Genomic DNA, 18,026 nt, shown 5'->3' with positions numbered 1-18,026 from the left:
ACTTGATGTCACCTCCTTTCTGCTCCTTCCCCCTTCGCCTTCTAACCTGGATGCCTCTTCTGTTGACAGGTGGAATACTTTGGTGGTGGACGGCCGTGACGTGGAGGCACTGTGCCAGGTGTTCTGGCAGGCAGCTCAAATGAAGAACAAGCCCACCGCTGTGGTTGCCAAGACCTTCAAGGGCCGGGGCGTTCCAAGTAAGGAAGTGTTGCTTTTATGCTTAGGGTTGTTAGCCTCTGCACAGCACATGAGGCTGAGGCTCGCTGAGCAGACAGACGGCTGACTTCATGCACAGTGATTACGCTTCTGACATGTGCCAGACGCTCTCACTCTCCTTGATGCTTGTAGATAGCAGATCTGGTCAGGGCTGGGGGCGGGAAACCCAGACGCCCAGCAAGTGATTTGAGCACGAGGGAGCACGAGGGAGCGGCTGGGAGGATAGTCCATCAGTTATCGAACCAGCAGGGAACCATCTCCACAGGGCATGCAGAGTGAGAGAGGGTGTGTGAGCAGATACTTAAACAGGAATGTATGCACATGCATGCAATGGCTTGTGCCCACGCTACCTGGGAGGACACACAGGCTGCTGGTAAAGTGGCCCCTCTGGGAAAGGCAGCTGTGGAACTGAGGGTCAGGGGAGGAGGGTGGTTGAAAGTCTTAATAACTTCTTGCAGATTTCAAAGTGGACACTTAAAGTTGTTCATCTCCAGTATAAATAGTTGCAGTGGGAGTGATTTCTGCTGTGTTCTTAATATTAACATTTTAGAAGAAAACTATTCTCTGACTTCTCAAAATAGTCTTCTGGTACACCCAGTTCAATAAATGACAACTTGCCCAATTTGCTCCTGTAAGAAATCTGGGTATTTCTTTGTCTCCACCTCTCCTTTATGTGCCGCCCCACACACACACCCAGTCTGTCATCCATTCTAATTGATTCTGCTCCTAACGTATGTCTCAAGTCTGTTCACTCCTCTCCACCTCTCTTGCCCAAGCCTGGTCTTCTCTCCCTCACTTCAGTTTCCTCAAGCCAGTCCCCATATGCCTGCATTGGTGATCTTTCTACAACATGGATCTGATTAGTTACCTCCCCCACTTCCAAACCCTTCAGGGGTTTCCCATCTTGCTTTGGGCAAAACTCAAACTCCTTGTACCCACAAGATCCTCCCTGCCTGTCTCCAGCCTCATCTCCCTCACCGTTCCCTCCATTCACCAGCACGTTAGCCAGTGGCCCCCTTAAGAGCCTCTCAGCCTTTGTCCAGGCTGTCTCCTGCCACCACAGTACCATGTCAGGCCCCTTGTGCCACGTTTTTACTCTGTGGCTGACATCTTTCCCTTCCAAATGTCTTTCAGATGACTGAACAGGGGCTCGTGAGTTACAGAATAAATGTCTTTTATCCATTGGGTTACAGGTGTTGAAGATGCAGAAAATTGGCATGGAAAGCCAATGCCAAAAGAAAGAGCGGATGCAATTATCAAACTAATTGAGAGCCAGATAGAGACCAATAAGAGTCTCGAACCAAAAGCCCCTGTTGAAGACTCGCCTCAAATCAACATCTCAGATATAGAAATGACATCTCCACCTGATTATGAAGTCAGTGATATGGTAGGCAAACTTTTTTCTCTGCTTTTGCTAAATACAGAGGACTCCTGTTTACTCTGATTTCCCCAGATGAACCAATTCTTAGGTGGTGTGACATTTAGTTAAAGGTTATAAGCAACAAAGATGGATTTACCTTTTTACTATTTTGATATTTATTCTTTGATTTCAAACTTAACTCAGGTCTGAATTTTCTTACCAGTCAGTCACTACTTATTTGCATCCAGTGCTATGCAGCTTTTGCTTGCTTCCTAAATTCAGTCTGTAGTTTGGCAGACCATTGTGCATGAAACTCCATGATTCTATGTCAACTTGAAGGACAGGGGCCTAGCTGGATTGATCTTTTGGGCTTAATCCCTGGTTTACACAAGGAAGAGCACCAGTTCACCGAAGGCCAGTTCTTCAAAAAGGAAACAAATTAGGCATGAAACCCTGATAAACCCTTTCTGTTTTTATCATGATTTTTGTGTCCTGCCTTCTTGTATATTACAGCAGATCCAAAATAGGCAGGCTCTTCACAACCTAAAGAAACAAGGTGGCGAGCCTGGGAGGAAGGAAATTTTTCTGACTCTTATTTGTCTTCCTTATTTATTTGGGAACATTTTGAGTGTTACTTATGTTTTCTTAGCCTGGTAATATGGATTAATAATAAATGAATTGACTGAGAAACTAGAAAGCAAATTTAAAAGCAGAAGAAAGCTGTTAATAAAAAGCACATATTAACAGAAGGTACTTTGGTACTATGTGTTAACACCAACTGTTCACACCCTTCAAAGTAGAAGTGCAACTCACAGGTATTTATCCTACAGAAATACCTGTACAAGCATGCAGGATAGAATGAATGTTGATTCCAGCATTGATTATGGTGAAGTGTTTATGTCTAGAAAGTATGTGAGATTATTGGAACTTTTCATTTGAAGTGCATGTATTTTAATAGAAATTAAGGACACAGGCCAATTGATTAAAAAGTTAGTGAATTAAAGAACAGGAAGTCACATTAATACACAAATCTAGGAGTTGGCTCTCTGAATTACTAAACAGTAGACAAGCTGTTACCTAGTCTACTTAAAGAGATGAAAACTATAAATGAATAAAATTAGTCACTAGAGAAGATTACCACAAATCGAGAGAATATTCAGAGAATTTTGAGAAAACTATGCTAATTGGTATGAAAACCTATTTAAAAAATGGACCGTCTTAAGGAATACATAAAATACCAAAGTTAAGTAAAAATACACAAAATGCCTAAGTAGGTCAGGGACTTCCCTGGTGATCCAGTGGTTAAGACCACGCTCCCAATGCAGGGAGCGTGGATTTGATTCCTAGTCAGGGAACCAAGATGCTGCATGCTGCACAGTGTGGCCAAAAATAAAAATTGTTAAAAACACTTAAGGAGATAACAGCCATTAGGAAAATTTGAGAAAACTGTCTAGGAGTTATACCTCCAAAGTGCCAGGCTCAGTTAGTTACAAGAGTGACTTTAATTTTAACCTTCAAGGGATAGATTAATTCCTCTACTATTTCAAATCTTCTTGAATATGGAGAAGGTCATTTATGAAGCCAAAATGTTATAAAGCTAGCCCAAAGGAAGAAACTACAGGCCAGCCTCACTTAGGAATATTGATTTAAAAATTCTAAATAAGACATTTGCAAAGAGTTGGACAGGACTGAGTGACTGAACTGAACTAATGGAACTGAAATAAGACATTCACCAGTCTCAACTTCTTTAGTGCCTTAAAAGAAGTATTGGAATCAGTGAAATTCAAATTAGTAATGCAAATCATTCACCAATATTAAGAGAGGAGAAATTGTGGTCGTTCAAAATAAGACTCCCTCCTGACAATGAGAAGGCAAGCCTATTTGCAGGTGGTAGAGTTGTATGTCTGGAAAACTCAAAAGAGAATCGAAATAAGAATGAGTAAGAAAAGAAATAAGAAAATACGTTAGAAATAAGAGTCCAGAAAGAGAGCTTGTAGCAAAACTAATATATAAGGATTGATTGTTTTCTCATATTAATTGAGAGATTATTCCTTTTTACAGTAGCAATAAAAAATAAAATAACTAAAAATAAATGTATATGGTCTATATTAAGGTACTTATGAAACTATAGCTTTAAAAGCTCACATGCTGTCAAAAGAATACTTCACAACCCTATCATTTCCCTTACCTCTGGGGAGATGAACTGGGAGAGCAGGAGGAAGATGGCCTCTTCATTCAATATGCTTTCATAACTTGACTTTTGTACTCATCTATGTGAATTGCCTGTTTTAAAAAATATTTTTTAGAGTATTTAAATGAATGAACAAAGATAGATAAATGAAGAGGCAAACCTTATTTTTGTTAATAACAGCTTTATTGAGGTAAAATTTTCTCTACAATATACCCATTTGAAGTGTACAATCCAATGGTTTTTAGCATATGAGAGTTGTGCAACTATTACCACACTGAATCTTACAGCATTTCAGTCTTCCCATAGAGATACACTATATTCACAAACATTACTCTCCATTCCCACCCAGCCCCTAGTAACTGCTAATTTACTTTCTGTGTCTGTGAATTTGCCTGTTCCAGACATTTCATATAGATGAGATCATATAATATGCAAACTTTTTGAAGCTGCTATTTATCTATTCATCTGTTGCTGCATATTTGGGTTATTTCTACCTTTTGGCTATTGTGAATAATGCTGCAATGAACATGAGTGTACAGCTTTTTGTGTATTTGTATTTTTCTCTTGGGTAATTACCTAGGAGTAGAGTTGCTGGGTCATAATTGTAATTCTGTGCTTAACTCTTTGAGGGAATACCAAATCTGGGGGTTTTTTAATAGAAAAAATATAGTAAAGATGTCAGTTCTCCCCCAGATTAATCCATGGGTTCAGTCCAGTCTCAAACAGTATGCTAATGGAATTATTTTTTATTTGTATCATGATTCCAAAGTTCTCCATTTTAATATTTACAGTATTATCATTTTTAAAAAATATTTATTTTTGTCTGTGCTGTATCTTCGTTACACATGGCCTTTCTCTAGTTGTGGAGTGCAGGGGCTACTCTCTAGTTGTGTTGTGCAACTTCTCACACCGTGACTTCTCTAGTTGCAGAGCATGGGCTCTTGGACACATGGACTTCAGTAGTTGTGGTGCATGGGCTCAGTTGCTGCACAGCTGTGGGATCTCCCGGGAGCAGGGGTTGAACCAGTGTCCCCTGCATTGCAGGGTGGATTCTCAATCACTGGACCACCAGGGAAGCCCCTGTTACCAGCTTTATAATAAAAATAAGTCACAGAGGCATTTGCATGTTGGGGAATTTAAGTTTTTAATCAACTATAAGAATGAGACAAGAATAAATTTATTTTTGGGAAATTGATACTCAAGTGAGAGAAGTATGGATGTAAGATTGGCTAGCAATCCTGTCTTTGTTTTTTCCCTTTTGGTCACATGTATGGCATGTGGGATCTTAGTTCCCTGATCAGGGCTTGAACCTGTGCCCCCTGCATTGGGAGTGCAGAGTTTTAACCACTTGACCTCCAGGGAAGTCTCAGCAGTCCTTTTTTATTACCCCAAGGGAGATTATTGGTGAATTACAAATTTGCTTTCTTCATTAAGGAGCTTGACAATTCATAATTCTACCAAATTTCACCTGTCTTCTAAATGCATTCTAAGAAATTCTCCTGTTGATTTTCAGGTAGCTACTCGGAAAGCATGTGGTTTGGCTCTGGCCAAGCTGGGCCATGCAAATGACAGAGTTATTGTGCTGGATGGTGATACCAAGAACTCCACCTTTTCTGACATATTCAAGAGAGAACACCCTGAGCGCTTCATCGAGTGTTTTATTGCTGAGCAAAACATGGTATGTGTGCTAGGAACATCACTTTGAGTCATCTCATTGACAAATGGCTACCCACTTGAGGAGGCCTGCCCCCCTTACGGTTTTTCTTTCCACTTATAAAAGCAAAGGAAGTGGAGGGGAAAAGTCTCAGGGGAAACAAGTAGAGAGCAGTCAGGTAGAATGTGAGGGTTGGCTTCCAGGATTGCTGGGACAGGCATGGTTAGACGGCCCCACACACTCTCCAGAAAGTCTGCGGGCTGCAGCCATCTGACCTCAGGGCTCCAAGTCTGAAGAATGCCCAGCTCCCTAGTAGCTCTAGGTGGCCCCTAGGATGTTGTAGGATTGCCTGGCTGTGGCCAGTAGGTGCAGAACCTCAAGGGATTGTGGTTTGTCTCTCCACCCTGGGGCCTGATATAGCCTAGATATTTCAGTGTTCGTGCAAGTAAATGCCTTGACTTCTAAAGTTCTGCACCAGTGCAGAGGACGCACACATTTTTTTACCCTCACATCACAGAGGCCAGAAACAGCACTGGCCAGAAATCTATGGGCCAGTAGGCCTCACATGACCAGAGATATTTTGTTTGGAACAAATAGTATTTACAAATATTTTAAATTAGTTGCCAGCTTTTTAAAGTCAGGAAATTTTTATATGGAATCCAGATTTCTGGATTTTTCTTAAAGAATGGGAAGATCTGGCAACACTGGAACAACAGTCCCTCCTTCCTGCCACCAGTTGGCTGGAGTCAAGCAGGGGCCCTGTTTAGATGAGCATGCACAGCCATCTCTCCATGTCCCTGCCTCCTGCTGGCCTGCTCCTTGGTTCACGGTGCTTCCCTGGCCCTATCAGTGTTGGAATCTAAGCCCCTCAGTTCAGTAAACCAGGTCATTTCAATTGTAAGGATATGAGCATTTTTCAGTGGGTCTCCTTAACTTATTTCCATTTTGAATGGAAAAAAATACAACTCATATTTTTCTGAATTGAGCCTCAAAAGTTTGCTTCCCTATGCATTGATTCTTTCAACCAGCAACTGAAAAAAAAAAAAAACCTAGTAAAGAAGCAGCCAGCAAGTGAGTAGTGTTCTGTGCTGCCAGATAAAACTGGTGGCTACGGGGAGAGCATGACTAGGGCCAATCAGGAGCAAGCTCTCAGAAGAGGTGACATTTGAACTGAGACTTCAGCGACAAGGAGTCCGTCACATGCAGATCCAGGGACAGCATTCCCAGCAGAGCGCCCAGCTAGCTCTGCTGCATGCCCACCTTGGAGCTGTTCAGAGAGCAGAAGGAAGGGCCCAAGACTCTGGTGTGGAGAAGAGCTTGCTGAGGGAAGTAGGGGAGTGGCAGGAGATGACAGCTTGGATCAGGACAGTGGCTGTGGGGTTGGGGAGATGCAGACTCATGCAGAGTAGATGACCAGGTGGAACCAAGGCTGGCACTAGGGCATAGGCCAGAGCACCTGGGAGACAGACAAGACTGGGGCAGGAATGGGTTTTGGGGACACAGGAGCTCTCCCTGAGCCCTGAGGGGTTAGACTACCTCTTAGACTGGGGATAGGGATGCCAGGTAGGTCAGAGGGGATAGATCATTTATCTCCAAATATGTTTGCTTTTCAAACCGCTGAATGTCTTTTTCTAAGTAAATCTAAGCTTTAAGTTAACATCTAAATTTTTCATTAAATTTTTTAAGTTCACATCTAAATATATCCTTGGCATCTAGATTTAACTGATGCCAAGGATGTAACTTCCCATATATTATAATTTGTGACACTCGAATACTTAAATCATCCAGTTACACAAAGGCTCTCTCTGTCAGAAATTAAATGTTTTCCTACCTGAATTCTTACTTCCATTCTACTTCTTATTCATGGAAGCCTTTTACTGATAATTCTGCAATAAACTATGCATATACATTGATGGTTTTTAAAATTTGTTTCCTACATCCACAGGCCTTGGAACATTACCATTTTTTTCTTCTGGATTGAGCTATGGCTATAATTTTTAGCTTGTGTAGCAGTAGTTAAGTACACTTAGAGCTAGAATAAGACAAGATTCAGAACAAAATCTATTTGTATTTAAATGATGTAAGTGCCAGAAAACCTTATTCAAGAAAATATGGTGCTGGGAAGAGTGAGAATTTTGTTGCAGCAGCGTCATTCAGTTCATTTGAATCCTGTCCCAGTTATAAGCCAAAAATCACAGTGATCTTTCATGTCCAATTGTTTGTGGAAAATTACTTGTAAAGGATTGACACTTCACTTAGGTTCTCTTTCAGTTTTGTTAAAAGAATTTGAAAACCCCTGACTTACAGAAGGATTTCCAGTCTTTTGAGCTTTGTAGTTTCTCAAGGCTGCTGTGATTATTTCAAATTATTCTTTCTATTTCTGGAGCTCTTAGATTCCAGGATGTTGCCCCACTGAAGGAACAACCCGAGGTGGGCGAGAGTATACCTTTTGGCAGTTAGTTGCTGAGAGGCGATTATCAGGGAGACAGTGGGAAGGATGCCCTGGGCCCTTTCCCTAGCAGGCAGAGGTGGGAGTCAAGGATCTTGATGTTGAGACCAGCCATAGCCATGCGCCCTTTGGAAGGTCTTTGTTTACCTCCGAGATACTCATCTTCTAGTTTAAAGGCCACCAGGGTGTGTGAGCCTGGCTTTGCAGGAGAGGTGAGCAATAGAGAGACAGAGGAGACCTTAGCATCATGCAGATCAGAATGACACCATGGGACCCCATGCTGGTTCCCTGTGAAGAAGGCAGATCAGGAGGAGTGTGGCACTCAACCCCAGGACTTAGTCCAGGTGCACCACCTGGCAGATCCAGTCAGGGAGGGAGCAGCAACATCCAGTGAGGCAGGCGTTCCCTAGTGCTAGATGCTCCTCAGAGGTCAGATGCGATGCAGAGGAACTCAGGTGACTTCTTGCATTTGGCAGGTTCCAGGTCCCTCATGGGGATGGCAGCCTAGATGAAGGAGAATGTGCAGAAAGTGGGAAATGAGGGAGCATGCAAGGTTTTCCTGTGAAGGAGAACATGGATGAAGTGCAGGATCTGGAGCAGGAGGACAAGGGGAAAGTGAGGGAGAAACTGAGGTGACACGGGAGGGGAGGGGACAACTGCATGGTCAGAGAGGCCCTTGAGAAAGTAGGAGAAGGATGAGATTCAGCAGGGTGGGGAGAGGGGACAGAGGCAGGGGACAAGGAGAGTGGGAATGAGAGCCACAAGGACTGCAGGGTGGCCTTGAGCGTCCCGAGGTTCCCCAGCTTGGATTTGAAGGAATGGGTCCAGCACTTAAGTTCCTCTCGTTTCTGGCAGTGTTCAGGGGACATGGTGAATTTGCCAGGTTTGGGGTTTTCCCATGTGGCTGGAGGAGGGGTGTGGCGAGGTGAGGGGGCACAAAGGATAGGTGATCCTGAGAAGCATACACTCTACACTGGGAAACAGGAGGGAAAGTGGGCTCCAAGAGTGTTCTGATTCACCTTCTTTGTGATGCAGGTGAGCGTGGCACTGGGATGTGTCACCCGTGGTCGCACCGTGGCTTTTGCTTGCACCCTCGCTGCCTTTTTGACCCGAGCATTTGATCAGATCCGGACAGGAGCCATCTCGCAAACCAACATCAATCTTATTGGGTCCCACTGTGGGGTGTCCATAGGTATGAGTTCTCAATGCCATCATCTTAATTGCCCTCCTCCTTTACAGAGAAAGATCAGCATGTGAGCAGTTGAACTGCCCAATATAGAGTTCCATGATATTAGTTTGATTATTTGTAACCTGTTTTTTGAAAAAGGCCATATTGTGTTTTAGAAGTTCCAGAAACTAGGTAACATTTTAGCTGATCTCCTGGTATTACTGTAAAGTGCCCATTGTTTCAGTCATTGAGAAATACTTATCCTGAGTGCCTCTTCTGTGTCAAGCCACATACTAGTAGTGATTAGGCCACTCTGGCATCACAGAAGTCTTTCCTGCTGTTTGGTCACCTTAGTCTGAGTTGGGACAAACAGCCTGCCAGGGCCCTGCTGGGATAAGCAGCCTGGTTGGATAGAATGGGAAGCCTCAAGGCGCCCAACATCAGGGCATTAACTGTGGATGGGAAATGGGGGAGCCAGGAGGAGGATGGAGGTGTGCATTAGCACTGGATAGAAAATGGAACAGACTTGCAAGAGCCTGTGGAAAGACGTCAACATTGCTGACAGGAGGAGAAGTCCCAAACTGCATGAGAAGCAAAACGCCAGTGCCCAGTGGTTTCTTGCCTAGGAAACATCTGGGAGTTGTGTTTGTGGAGGATAGCAATGGGGACTCTAGAAAGATGGGGCACCTGACATGCCTGTGGCAGGGCAGGTCATCAAGGTAGATGTGACTGACAGCTGACCCTTGTTGTCAGAAGGCTGGAGGGGAGGGCTGGAACTGCACATCTGGGTGTTGTCCCAGGGACTTCCAGGGAGAGCTTGAGTGGCAAAGGAGACTCTCTGTGGGCCAGATTCAAGGGAAAAGAGGAGAGAGGAGGGCCTGCACAGGGGCCTCTCCTGGGGCTGGGTGCAAAGTTAGTTTTAAAGTCAGCCAAGTGGAAAAGTGGTTCTAAGTCCAACCCAGAGGAACTGAAGTTCTTTGGAGAGACAACGGTCCCAGGACAGGCAGTGTCCACGGTGGCAGTCCCCTTCCTAGCTGGAAGAGCTTGGACACCCTGGTGTACATTGGGTTACATGAAGTCCATGAGTTCCAACAGTACCCCCAGGGCACCCCGAAGGTATGTTCTATAATGCTCAGCTACTTTGAAGGCCATGAGAAATGAGAGACCACTTGAGTCTGAAAACATTCGTCTCTTGATGGAAAAGGTTAAAAGCACAGAGAAGAAACAACAGAGTCTGGAGGGACCCTCTTCAGAGAAGAGGACACGGGAAGAGACATGGTACTTGGAAGAGAGTGCGGGTCACCTAGGGCAGCAGTACCAGTCACACTGAGTGCCAGATGCTGGCAAGGCTTGAGGCCAAGAAGTGGCTTCTGCTGTGTTGCTTGCAGTGTCTGTGGCTACTGCTGGGATGGTGGCTCCCATGGCAGGCAGCACAGTCGCTCATCCAGTGGAGGGCAGGCTCCTACTGGGGTTTCTTTGTTGGGCTATGATTTTGCTTTCTCAGGTGAAGATGGCCCCTCCCAGATGGCCCTAGAGGACCTAGCCATGTTCCGAGCCATTCCAAACTGCACGATTTTCTATCCAAGTGATGCCGTCTCGACAGAACATGCTGTTTTCCTGGCAGCCAATACCAAGGTATTTCTTAGAGAACGCTGGTGCAGACAAAAAATGTGTCTGGGCTCTGCTGCTAGTTTGGTACTGATGGTTTGATATTACTTGTCTCATCATAAAGGTAATAGATATTTGTTACAGGTAATTTGATTGCAGCCTTTTTTTGGCTGCACTGGGTCTTTGTTGCTGCACAGGCTTACTCTAGTTGTAGCAAGTGGTACTTACTTTCTAGTTGTGGTGTGCAGGCTTTTCATTGTGATGGCTTCTCCTTGCAGAACATGGGCTCTAGGGTGCACACAGGCTTCAGTAGTTGGGGCGCATGGGCTTAGTCTCTCTGCGGCATGTGGGATCCTCCTGGTCCAGGGATCTAACCTGTGTCCCCTGCACTGGCAGGTGAATTCTTAACCACTGGACCTCCAGGGAAGTCCTGTAGGATTCCCTTTAAAGATAGAACTATTACCCCAAAAAGGGTAATAGAAGCATGTAGAACATGAACACATTTGCATTGTAAAAAAACAGTGCAGAAAAGGTCAAAGTCCCAGCGACCTGTGTGGGGTGGGACCTAGGTCATGAAGAGGGGGAAACTGTGGGACTTTGGGACTGGGAGTCCTTGGCAGAGCCAAGCCCACTGGAGTGGGCTCCAGTGACAAGTCACCAGGTGCAGGTGTTAGACACAGCCTGTGTGACTGCCACCTCGTGATAGCCAGAAACCTGGAGAGTTGTCAGCTGCAACTGCAGATGAACCCTAGAATCCCCAGCCCTGGCTCACCCTCCTCAAAAACTGCTTAGAAGGGTAAGAGTCTGACTTCTGCCCTGCCTGCCCCTCCTGAAGTCTCACCCAGGGGCATCAATTGGACACAACCTGGCTCTTGTCCAGAACCCAGCTGCAGGGGCTTCCTTGATGGCTCAGAGGGTAAAGAATCTGCCTGCAGTGCAGGAGACACAGAACCCTGCAGCTGCAGGAAAGTTTAGGGAACAGAATCTTTACCTTTCCAAACTCTCCAGCTAGCAGTCACTGGATTCACCTCACCACCACAACCCCCCAGCCCTGCACACAGCCCTGCACACAGTTGAGGTGGGTCATGCAACATGCAAGGTCCATTCCTGGCATTTCCAACGTGTGGGAGACATGAGTTTCTTTGACTTTTTTTTTTTTTAACCTAAGTGGGCTCACACATGGTTCTGTACTTTTCTACTTGGTGTATCCTGGACATTATTTTATGTCTGCACATACAGCACAAGTTCATGTGTGCTGCGGTATCTTACTTGTGGAAAGTTCAAAAGAGACATCAGAATAAAGGTTGCTGCTTGGGTGGGAGAGAGGCATGTAGGAACTTTTGGGCAGGTACAGATGCTCTCCAGACTGAGGAGACAGATAGATACATGGTGTATAACTTGTCAGAATTCAGGGTGTGCTCCACTTAAGTAAATTTTACCTCCTAAAAATGTACTGAACAGAACTGGTTCATAGTGTGTAAATGAACAAAAGGAAGCAGTGTTTCTAAATTAATGTATTAGTTTATCGTATATGATTTAAATATGTATGTAAATCAACAATTGGGTTCTCAGGTGGTGCAGAGAATTCGCCATTTCCCCCTGTCAGGGGATCTTCCCAACCCCGGAATTGAACCTGGGTCTCTTAGGTCTCCTGCACTGGGAGGCGGGTTCTTTACCACTAGTGCCACCTGGGAAGCCCTGTAGACAGAGGAGCCTGGCGGGCTACACAGTCCATGGGGTCGCAGAGTTCAACATGACCTAGCACACATGCACACAAATTAACAAATACTCTATAGATATTTGAGTATTCATTTATAGTTCTATTAATATGTTCAAGGTGATGATGATGAAAAAAATTGACATCTTCTCATTGGAAGATGAGTAATTTTATGTTCTGGTATCTAAGGTATTTCTAAGAATGAAGTATTACACGCTGTTGTGACAAAAATTGTTTACCATTATGTTTTAGGGTTTCTATTCAAGGTAAGTAAGTGCTCGTGCCCCGAGTTTACATTCTGTCGAGACAGAACAGATCGGGGTGTATCTGAGGAAGCTTTCCCAAAGGGGTGAGCATGATAGCATGGAGAGCTTGTCACTGGGCATCCAGCAGCTTCCCTCACAGGCTTTTGCCTCCTGATCAGTAACACCTGACCAGTGGTTAGAGATGGTTATCCCTCGCTCCAGAATCCACATTTTGTTTTTCATACTAAGAATTGTTCAGTCCTTCCCAGCTGCTATTTAAGGTTTATTAGTTGGAAATTTAGTTTTATTTTCTAAACTGTGGCTCTGGTATTCATTTACACCCTAGGGGATGTGCTACATTCGAACCAGTCGGCCAGAAACTGCAATTATTTACACCCCACAAGAAAGCTTTGAGATTGGACAGGCCAAGGTAAGGCCTTAAGTTCTCCTGTATCTTCCAGTATTAGTTTGTGTTGGGAGCACTATTCTTTAAAGCCAGAGCTAGGGGCCCCGACAGTTGAGGCTTCATTCTTCCTTTGTTCTGTTTTTTTTTTTTTAATTCATGATATTTGCCTGCTTTTCTTCAGAAAGTAATATTCTGCCAATGTCAGCCTGAACTTAACTTTTCTCCTTTCCGAAAGGAGTCTCTGTTGAACCCTTAAAGATAAATAACTTGAAGACTCTTGAGTTGCTTGGCTGTACGTTCCCACAGACAGCGTCAAGCTAAGAAAATGACAGAACCCATTTCAAATGAGTAGTAGATCTGTTAGGTTCTTGTTTTGCCCATCGGAGGCCAGGAATATAACAAACATGAACCATCTTGCCTCTGGCCATCATGTGGCCCTGAGGTTGGTTTTGTGGGATGTGGCTACACCTTCAGGCCTGCTGGGTGCTTCCTATCTCCTATGTTCTTGAGAAAGCCTTGGAAGCACAGATAGTTAGCAGCCATATTTTGAAGATGAGGGCCAAAGAAGGGTAAGCAGCAAGCCCAGTAAGCAACCCGCTGTCTGTGGGCCTGCCTTTCGGAGTTGTGTGTGCAGAAAGCCAATAGCATCTGTGGAGAAAATACATGATTGTCCACCACCTAGAAGGCAGGCCTTACAGACATTTGGGCATGTTTTCTTCCTGACTTTTTCTAAGTGTATATCTTAGTTGAGATCATGCTGTGTAGGACTGTTTTATGTCCTGCCTTTTATCTTATAAGCCTCTTAGAATACTCTTCTTAAGTGTGTAAAAGAATGATAGTCACTCTTAAAGGAGCAATACGTGACTTCCAACTTGATTGATAAGGGCTAGGCTGCTCCAGAATTCACAGTGGTAGTGCTCAGAATGAATAAATGAGCTCTGAATAGCTTTAGTGCCACAGGAGAGCAGGTATATCCAGAACAGTTCCTAGCCCCCCGTAGTTTCATTCCACTGAATGGAAAAGCTGAACTCTTCACTTCAGTGTGAACTACAGGTGCTATTGTTCCCTGGACTCCCACTCAAGGCCATCTGTTTGCCTCTGGGGGTGGCAGGGAGGGTGTCTCAGTGACAGTCATGTGGTTTTCAGAGTTTTCACATCTCTCTTGTCTTTTTTTCCCTGTGATGTTTGTCCTATCCTGACAAAATGAAGTAAATTTCCTGATGTGAGTTAAATTATGTGTGATAATATGCATGGCATGAATAATTATAGGCTGGGTTTGCAAAGGGGCATATAGGTGTGTGTGTATATATTTACATACATGCACGTACAAAGGCTAGGACATTCTTAAAGGATGGGGCAAGTGGTTTGAAACCCTAAATATCTAGTCAGCAGTGGTGCTTATGTTACAGGGAAACCTATAGAGAGGAATGCAATGCAGACTAATTCCAGGTGCCTTTGGTTGGGTGACTTTGAAAGAAACAAACCAGTGAAAAAAGAGCAGAGAACCCTGTCTGCTTATAGACTAGCAAATGGTTGGGAACATGGGCTTTGAATTCATATGAGTCTGGCTCTTGGTCTCAACCCTGCCTTGGGTGAGTTCCTCCTGTTCTCAGGTTTGCTTTCCTCAGTCACAGAATGGGCCCACTAATGCATGGGCATCACAGGGCACTTGGGCATGCAGGATGCTTGGCACAGAGCACCCCAAGGTGCTCTCAAATAGCCCTCATTAGCATGTTCATCATCAGAGTCCAATCTGCATGGATGCCCCCAGAAAGAGGTCTAAGCAGTCCAGAGGTGGTGCCTTTTCAGACCCCTTGGTGGGACTGAGTCCACACTGGAGCAGATGTTCTGTCCAATTTGCTTCTGGCCTTCTGCCTTTCACATTCCAGTTGGAAATCCACCTGCTTTGGTAAAGGGTCATTTTGCATACATACTGTAAAAGAACTTAGTGATTTAGCATTGTAAATCATGAGGAAAGGTAGACAAATTTGTTAAATAAACATGAAGTGGGGCTTATTAAAGAGAGCAGTCCTTATTGGTCAGTGTGCTGAACTGTGAAGCACTGAAATTGGTAGGCTCTGGAGAGCAGACTGTCCTCCACTTGGGAGACTCATTCTGTGTAGTAAGCGCAGCATTTCTGTTTTGTGGGCACAACACCAGGTCATCCGTCAAAGTGTGAACGACAAGATTACGGTTGTCGGAGCTGGAATTACTTTGCACGAAGCCTTAGCTGCTGCTGATGATCTTTCCAAGCAAGGTCAGTTGGGGGTTGCTGAACACTGAAGTTTGGGCTGGAAGACGTAGAGGTTGGGCTGCCTGTCTGCCCCAGTGCATCTTTTTAGTCTAAGTCTGCTTGATACACTAAGCTGGTTATTGCTGTTTTCCAGATATTTCTATCCGTGTCATTGACCTGTTTACTATTAAACCTCTGGATGCTGCCACCATCATCTCCAATGCAAAAGCCACAGGTGGCCAGATTATCACGGTGGAGGATCACTACCCAGAAGGTATGTGCAAGCCTTGGGGGCAGACCATTTTGATAGTCTGCTTTGGTGGAACATGTTTTGTTTTCCTTGACCAGAAGTATGCCATGACCATGGGCATTCCAAGTCCCTGCAGCTGACCACTCACCCTGTATTACTTGCTCTTTGCAAGGGTGTGGGTGTAGGGTCTCTTGCCCATCTACACTAGCTAAGGGAGGTCTCATGTCCATCCTCGTTTGTGTGTACTCAGCACAGTGTGCCCTGCCTGGGCCTTGGGTGGCTCAGTGGCAGTACAGAGGAATGTCTAAATTGGCATTGTGGCGGGAGGGATTGTAAGAAGCTTCACAGTTGCTGTTGTGTATTGACTGATTCATAGTTTGCCCCTTGCAAAAAATGCAGACAGTACCTTGCAAGCAGAGAACACAGCAAATGCAGGAAGTGTGGCCAGGGTGAGGGGCTGGGCAGTGTCTGGCCAGGGAAGGTTAGGTAGAGCAAAGGAGCAAGTGGGGAGCTTCATGTGTTCATGTGTCAGGGGCTCCAGAGCAAGCCTGTGGTCTGCAGGGAAGCACTCTCCAAGGAAAGGGCACACACTGGGACCCCCAGGGGCAGAAGACACAGGTCAGGGGTGAAGACCCCCATGCCTTTGGTTCCCTCTCTCTCTCCTTTGGGGGGCCCCCAGCTTGCTCCCTTATCCGGCGGCAACAGATGACCCCCTGGAGACCTAGGGAACCCACTCGAGACTCACTGCCACGAGTATTATTAAGGGCTGATGGCTGCCATTCACGTGCCAAACTTCCCGACCCCAGAGGAAAGCAGGTGCGCCCCATAAACCACCCTGTGGTGCCAACAGCTGAGGCACAGAGACCACTCTTAGCAGTAGGGAAAGTGTCTCATTTATGTCAAGGACTCGCACCAACCTACTGCCCAGGCACCACCCCCGGGCCAGCCTTGCATGCCGGCCTTTCTGAAGTCAGCAGCCAATTCTTGGGCTCCTGACAGGTTTTGAGAATCTGATCTCCACAGATCCTTGTGTCCATGGAGCCCCAGTGGAGATAACCCCTGCCATAAGTAGGGCTGGGAGCAATTTGAAGACTTGTACTTTTGAATGAGAACTCTTCTGGCCAGTTAGGGAACAGTTGTTTATAAATCAGTGCCTAGTGAGAAATATTTCTCCCACGGAATCACACATTCAAAGGTCTCTACATGATGGGGTTTTGAGGCTGACGACCTGCTTCCAGAACAGACCCTAATATCCCTTGCTTCTGCAGGTGGCATCGGGGAGGCCGTCTGTGCAGCCGTCTCCATGGAGGCTGACATCGTGGTCTATCAGCTGGCAGTGTCAGGGGTCCCTCGGAGCGGGAAGCCCAGTGATCTGCTGGATATGTTTGGAATCAGTTCCAAACACATCATATTGGCTGTGGAACATATTTTAATGCAATAGCTTAGCTGTTGGCTTTGACCAACAGACTGGCCTGTTTACCTTACCTTATGTTTATGCTTGTTGCCAAATGATCACTTAAATCTATGTTATTTGTGCTTTATTCTTTTTAAAAACAATGCAAGTTAACTGCTTTCTTGTTAAGCCATAACTACATATACATGTATAACTCTTACCTTTGAATCATTAAAGTGGATTATAAGATAAAGTTTGAAGTGACAGAATAGCTAACAAAACAACCACCTAATAGCAAGTTTTCTGATGAGACTAGAGATAACTGGAGTAGAGACCAACATAAGGTAACAGTTTCTTAAATGTGTGCATTTTCCTCATAAGTAAAAAGAAAATGTGAATTGAATTGTAGACTGCAGTCACCCAAGTTGGGCAGCATTATACCACCATGCTGCCCACTGATGGCCCGTGCATGAGGTCAGGTGCTACTATCCTACCTGCAGCCTTCCAGGTACTGTGTGACTGCAGTTAGTGTGGAATTTCCTCTGGTGTTTGCCTTCATCCCTCCTCTCCCATGCAGAGGCTGTGGAGCAGCGGTGAAAGTTCTTAGGATGTCCTGTGCTGTTTGAGTTGACTGTTCTGTGAAGAGAGGACACAACTAGGTCTGACCTCCACACTGTGCTCTCTGGTGAGATCTCAGGAATGTCTTACTTATCCAGTGACCAAACTGTTAGCTCAATTGTACTCATCTACTGATGATACTGCAGTTGATGTTAATAAAGCAATGAAGAATTGGCTAGCTGTTTTGCTCTGTTTGTGCCTTATATGTGTGATTTGGTTTCCCCTTGATAAGATCCTAAATAAGGAAGAAGCTGTTCTTTAAACCAGGGTAGAGATCCATGTCCCCATCAAGCCCTGGAAAGGGTAGTGGGCAGGAGGTAGACCACTAGAGGACAGTGTGCAGCCTGAAAAGCCAGCCCTGAGCCAACTCCTTATTTTAGGTCAGAGCATTTAAACCATGTGGTTGGAATACAAAAGAATACCTGCCAGATAAAGATAGACCAGAGCTTCAAAACCAAAGTTGACTGGATGTATCTGGTATGTCGTGGTCCTTATTTCTATCATTCTCACTAACTGGT

The 18,026-nt window shown here is 45.0% G+C and overlaps 1 protein-coding gene across 2 annotated transcripts in view; it reads left to right on the top strand.

Moving 5' to 3' along the window:
* TKTL1 (transketolase like 1) overlaps nucleotides 1-17,684 on the top strand; it is a 28,239-nt gene extending 10,555 nt beyond the window's left edge. For both annotated transcript variants that reach the window (XM_043897722.1, XM_043897721.1), the window contains 9 exons: nucleotides 70-197; nucleotides 1,410-1,603; nucleotides 5,281-5,445; nucleotides 8,906-9,062; nucleotides 10,543-10,673; nucleotides 12,955-13,038; nucleotides 15,175-15,271; nucleotides 15,402-15,521; nucleotides 16,766-17,684. In XM_043897722.1, the coding sequence (XP_043753657.1) occupies nucleotides 70-197; nucleotides 1,410-1,603; nucleotides 5,281-5,445; nucleotides 8,906-9,062; nucleotides 10,543-10,673; nucleotides 12,955-13,038; nucleotides 15,175-15,271; nucleotides 15,402-15,521; nucleotides 16,766-16,938 (1,249 nt within the window). In that variant the 3' untranslated portion in view covers nucleotides 16,939-17,684. The remainder of the gene's footprint in view (nucleotides 1-69; nucleotides 198-1,409; nucleotides 1,604-5,280; nucleotides 5,446-8,905; nucleotides 9,063-10,542; nucleotides 10,674-12,954; nucleotides 13,039-15,174; nucleotides 15,272-15,401; nucleotides 15,522-16,765) is intronic.
* The last annotated feature ends 342 nt before the right edge of the window (nucleotides 17,685-18,026 follow it).

The sequence above is a fragment of the Cervus elaphus genome, chromosome X (genome assembly GCF_910594005.1).
Source record: "Cervus elaphus chromosome X, mCerEla1.1, whole genome shotgun sequence".
Taxonomy (NCBI): Eukaryota; Metazoa; Chordata; class Mammalia; order Artiodactyla; family Cervidae; genus Cervus; species Cervus elaphus.
The sequence above is the reverse complement of the archived record's forward strand: the minus strand, read 5'-3'. Positions and strand labels throughout refer to the sequence as shown.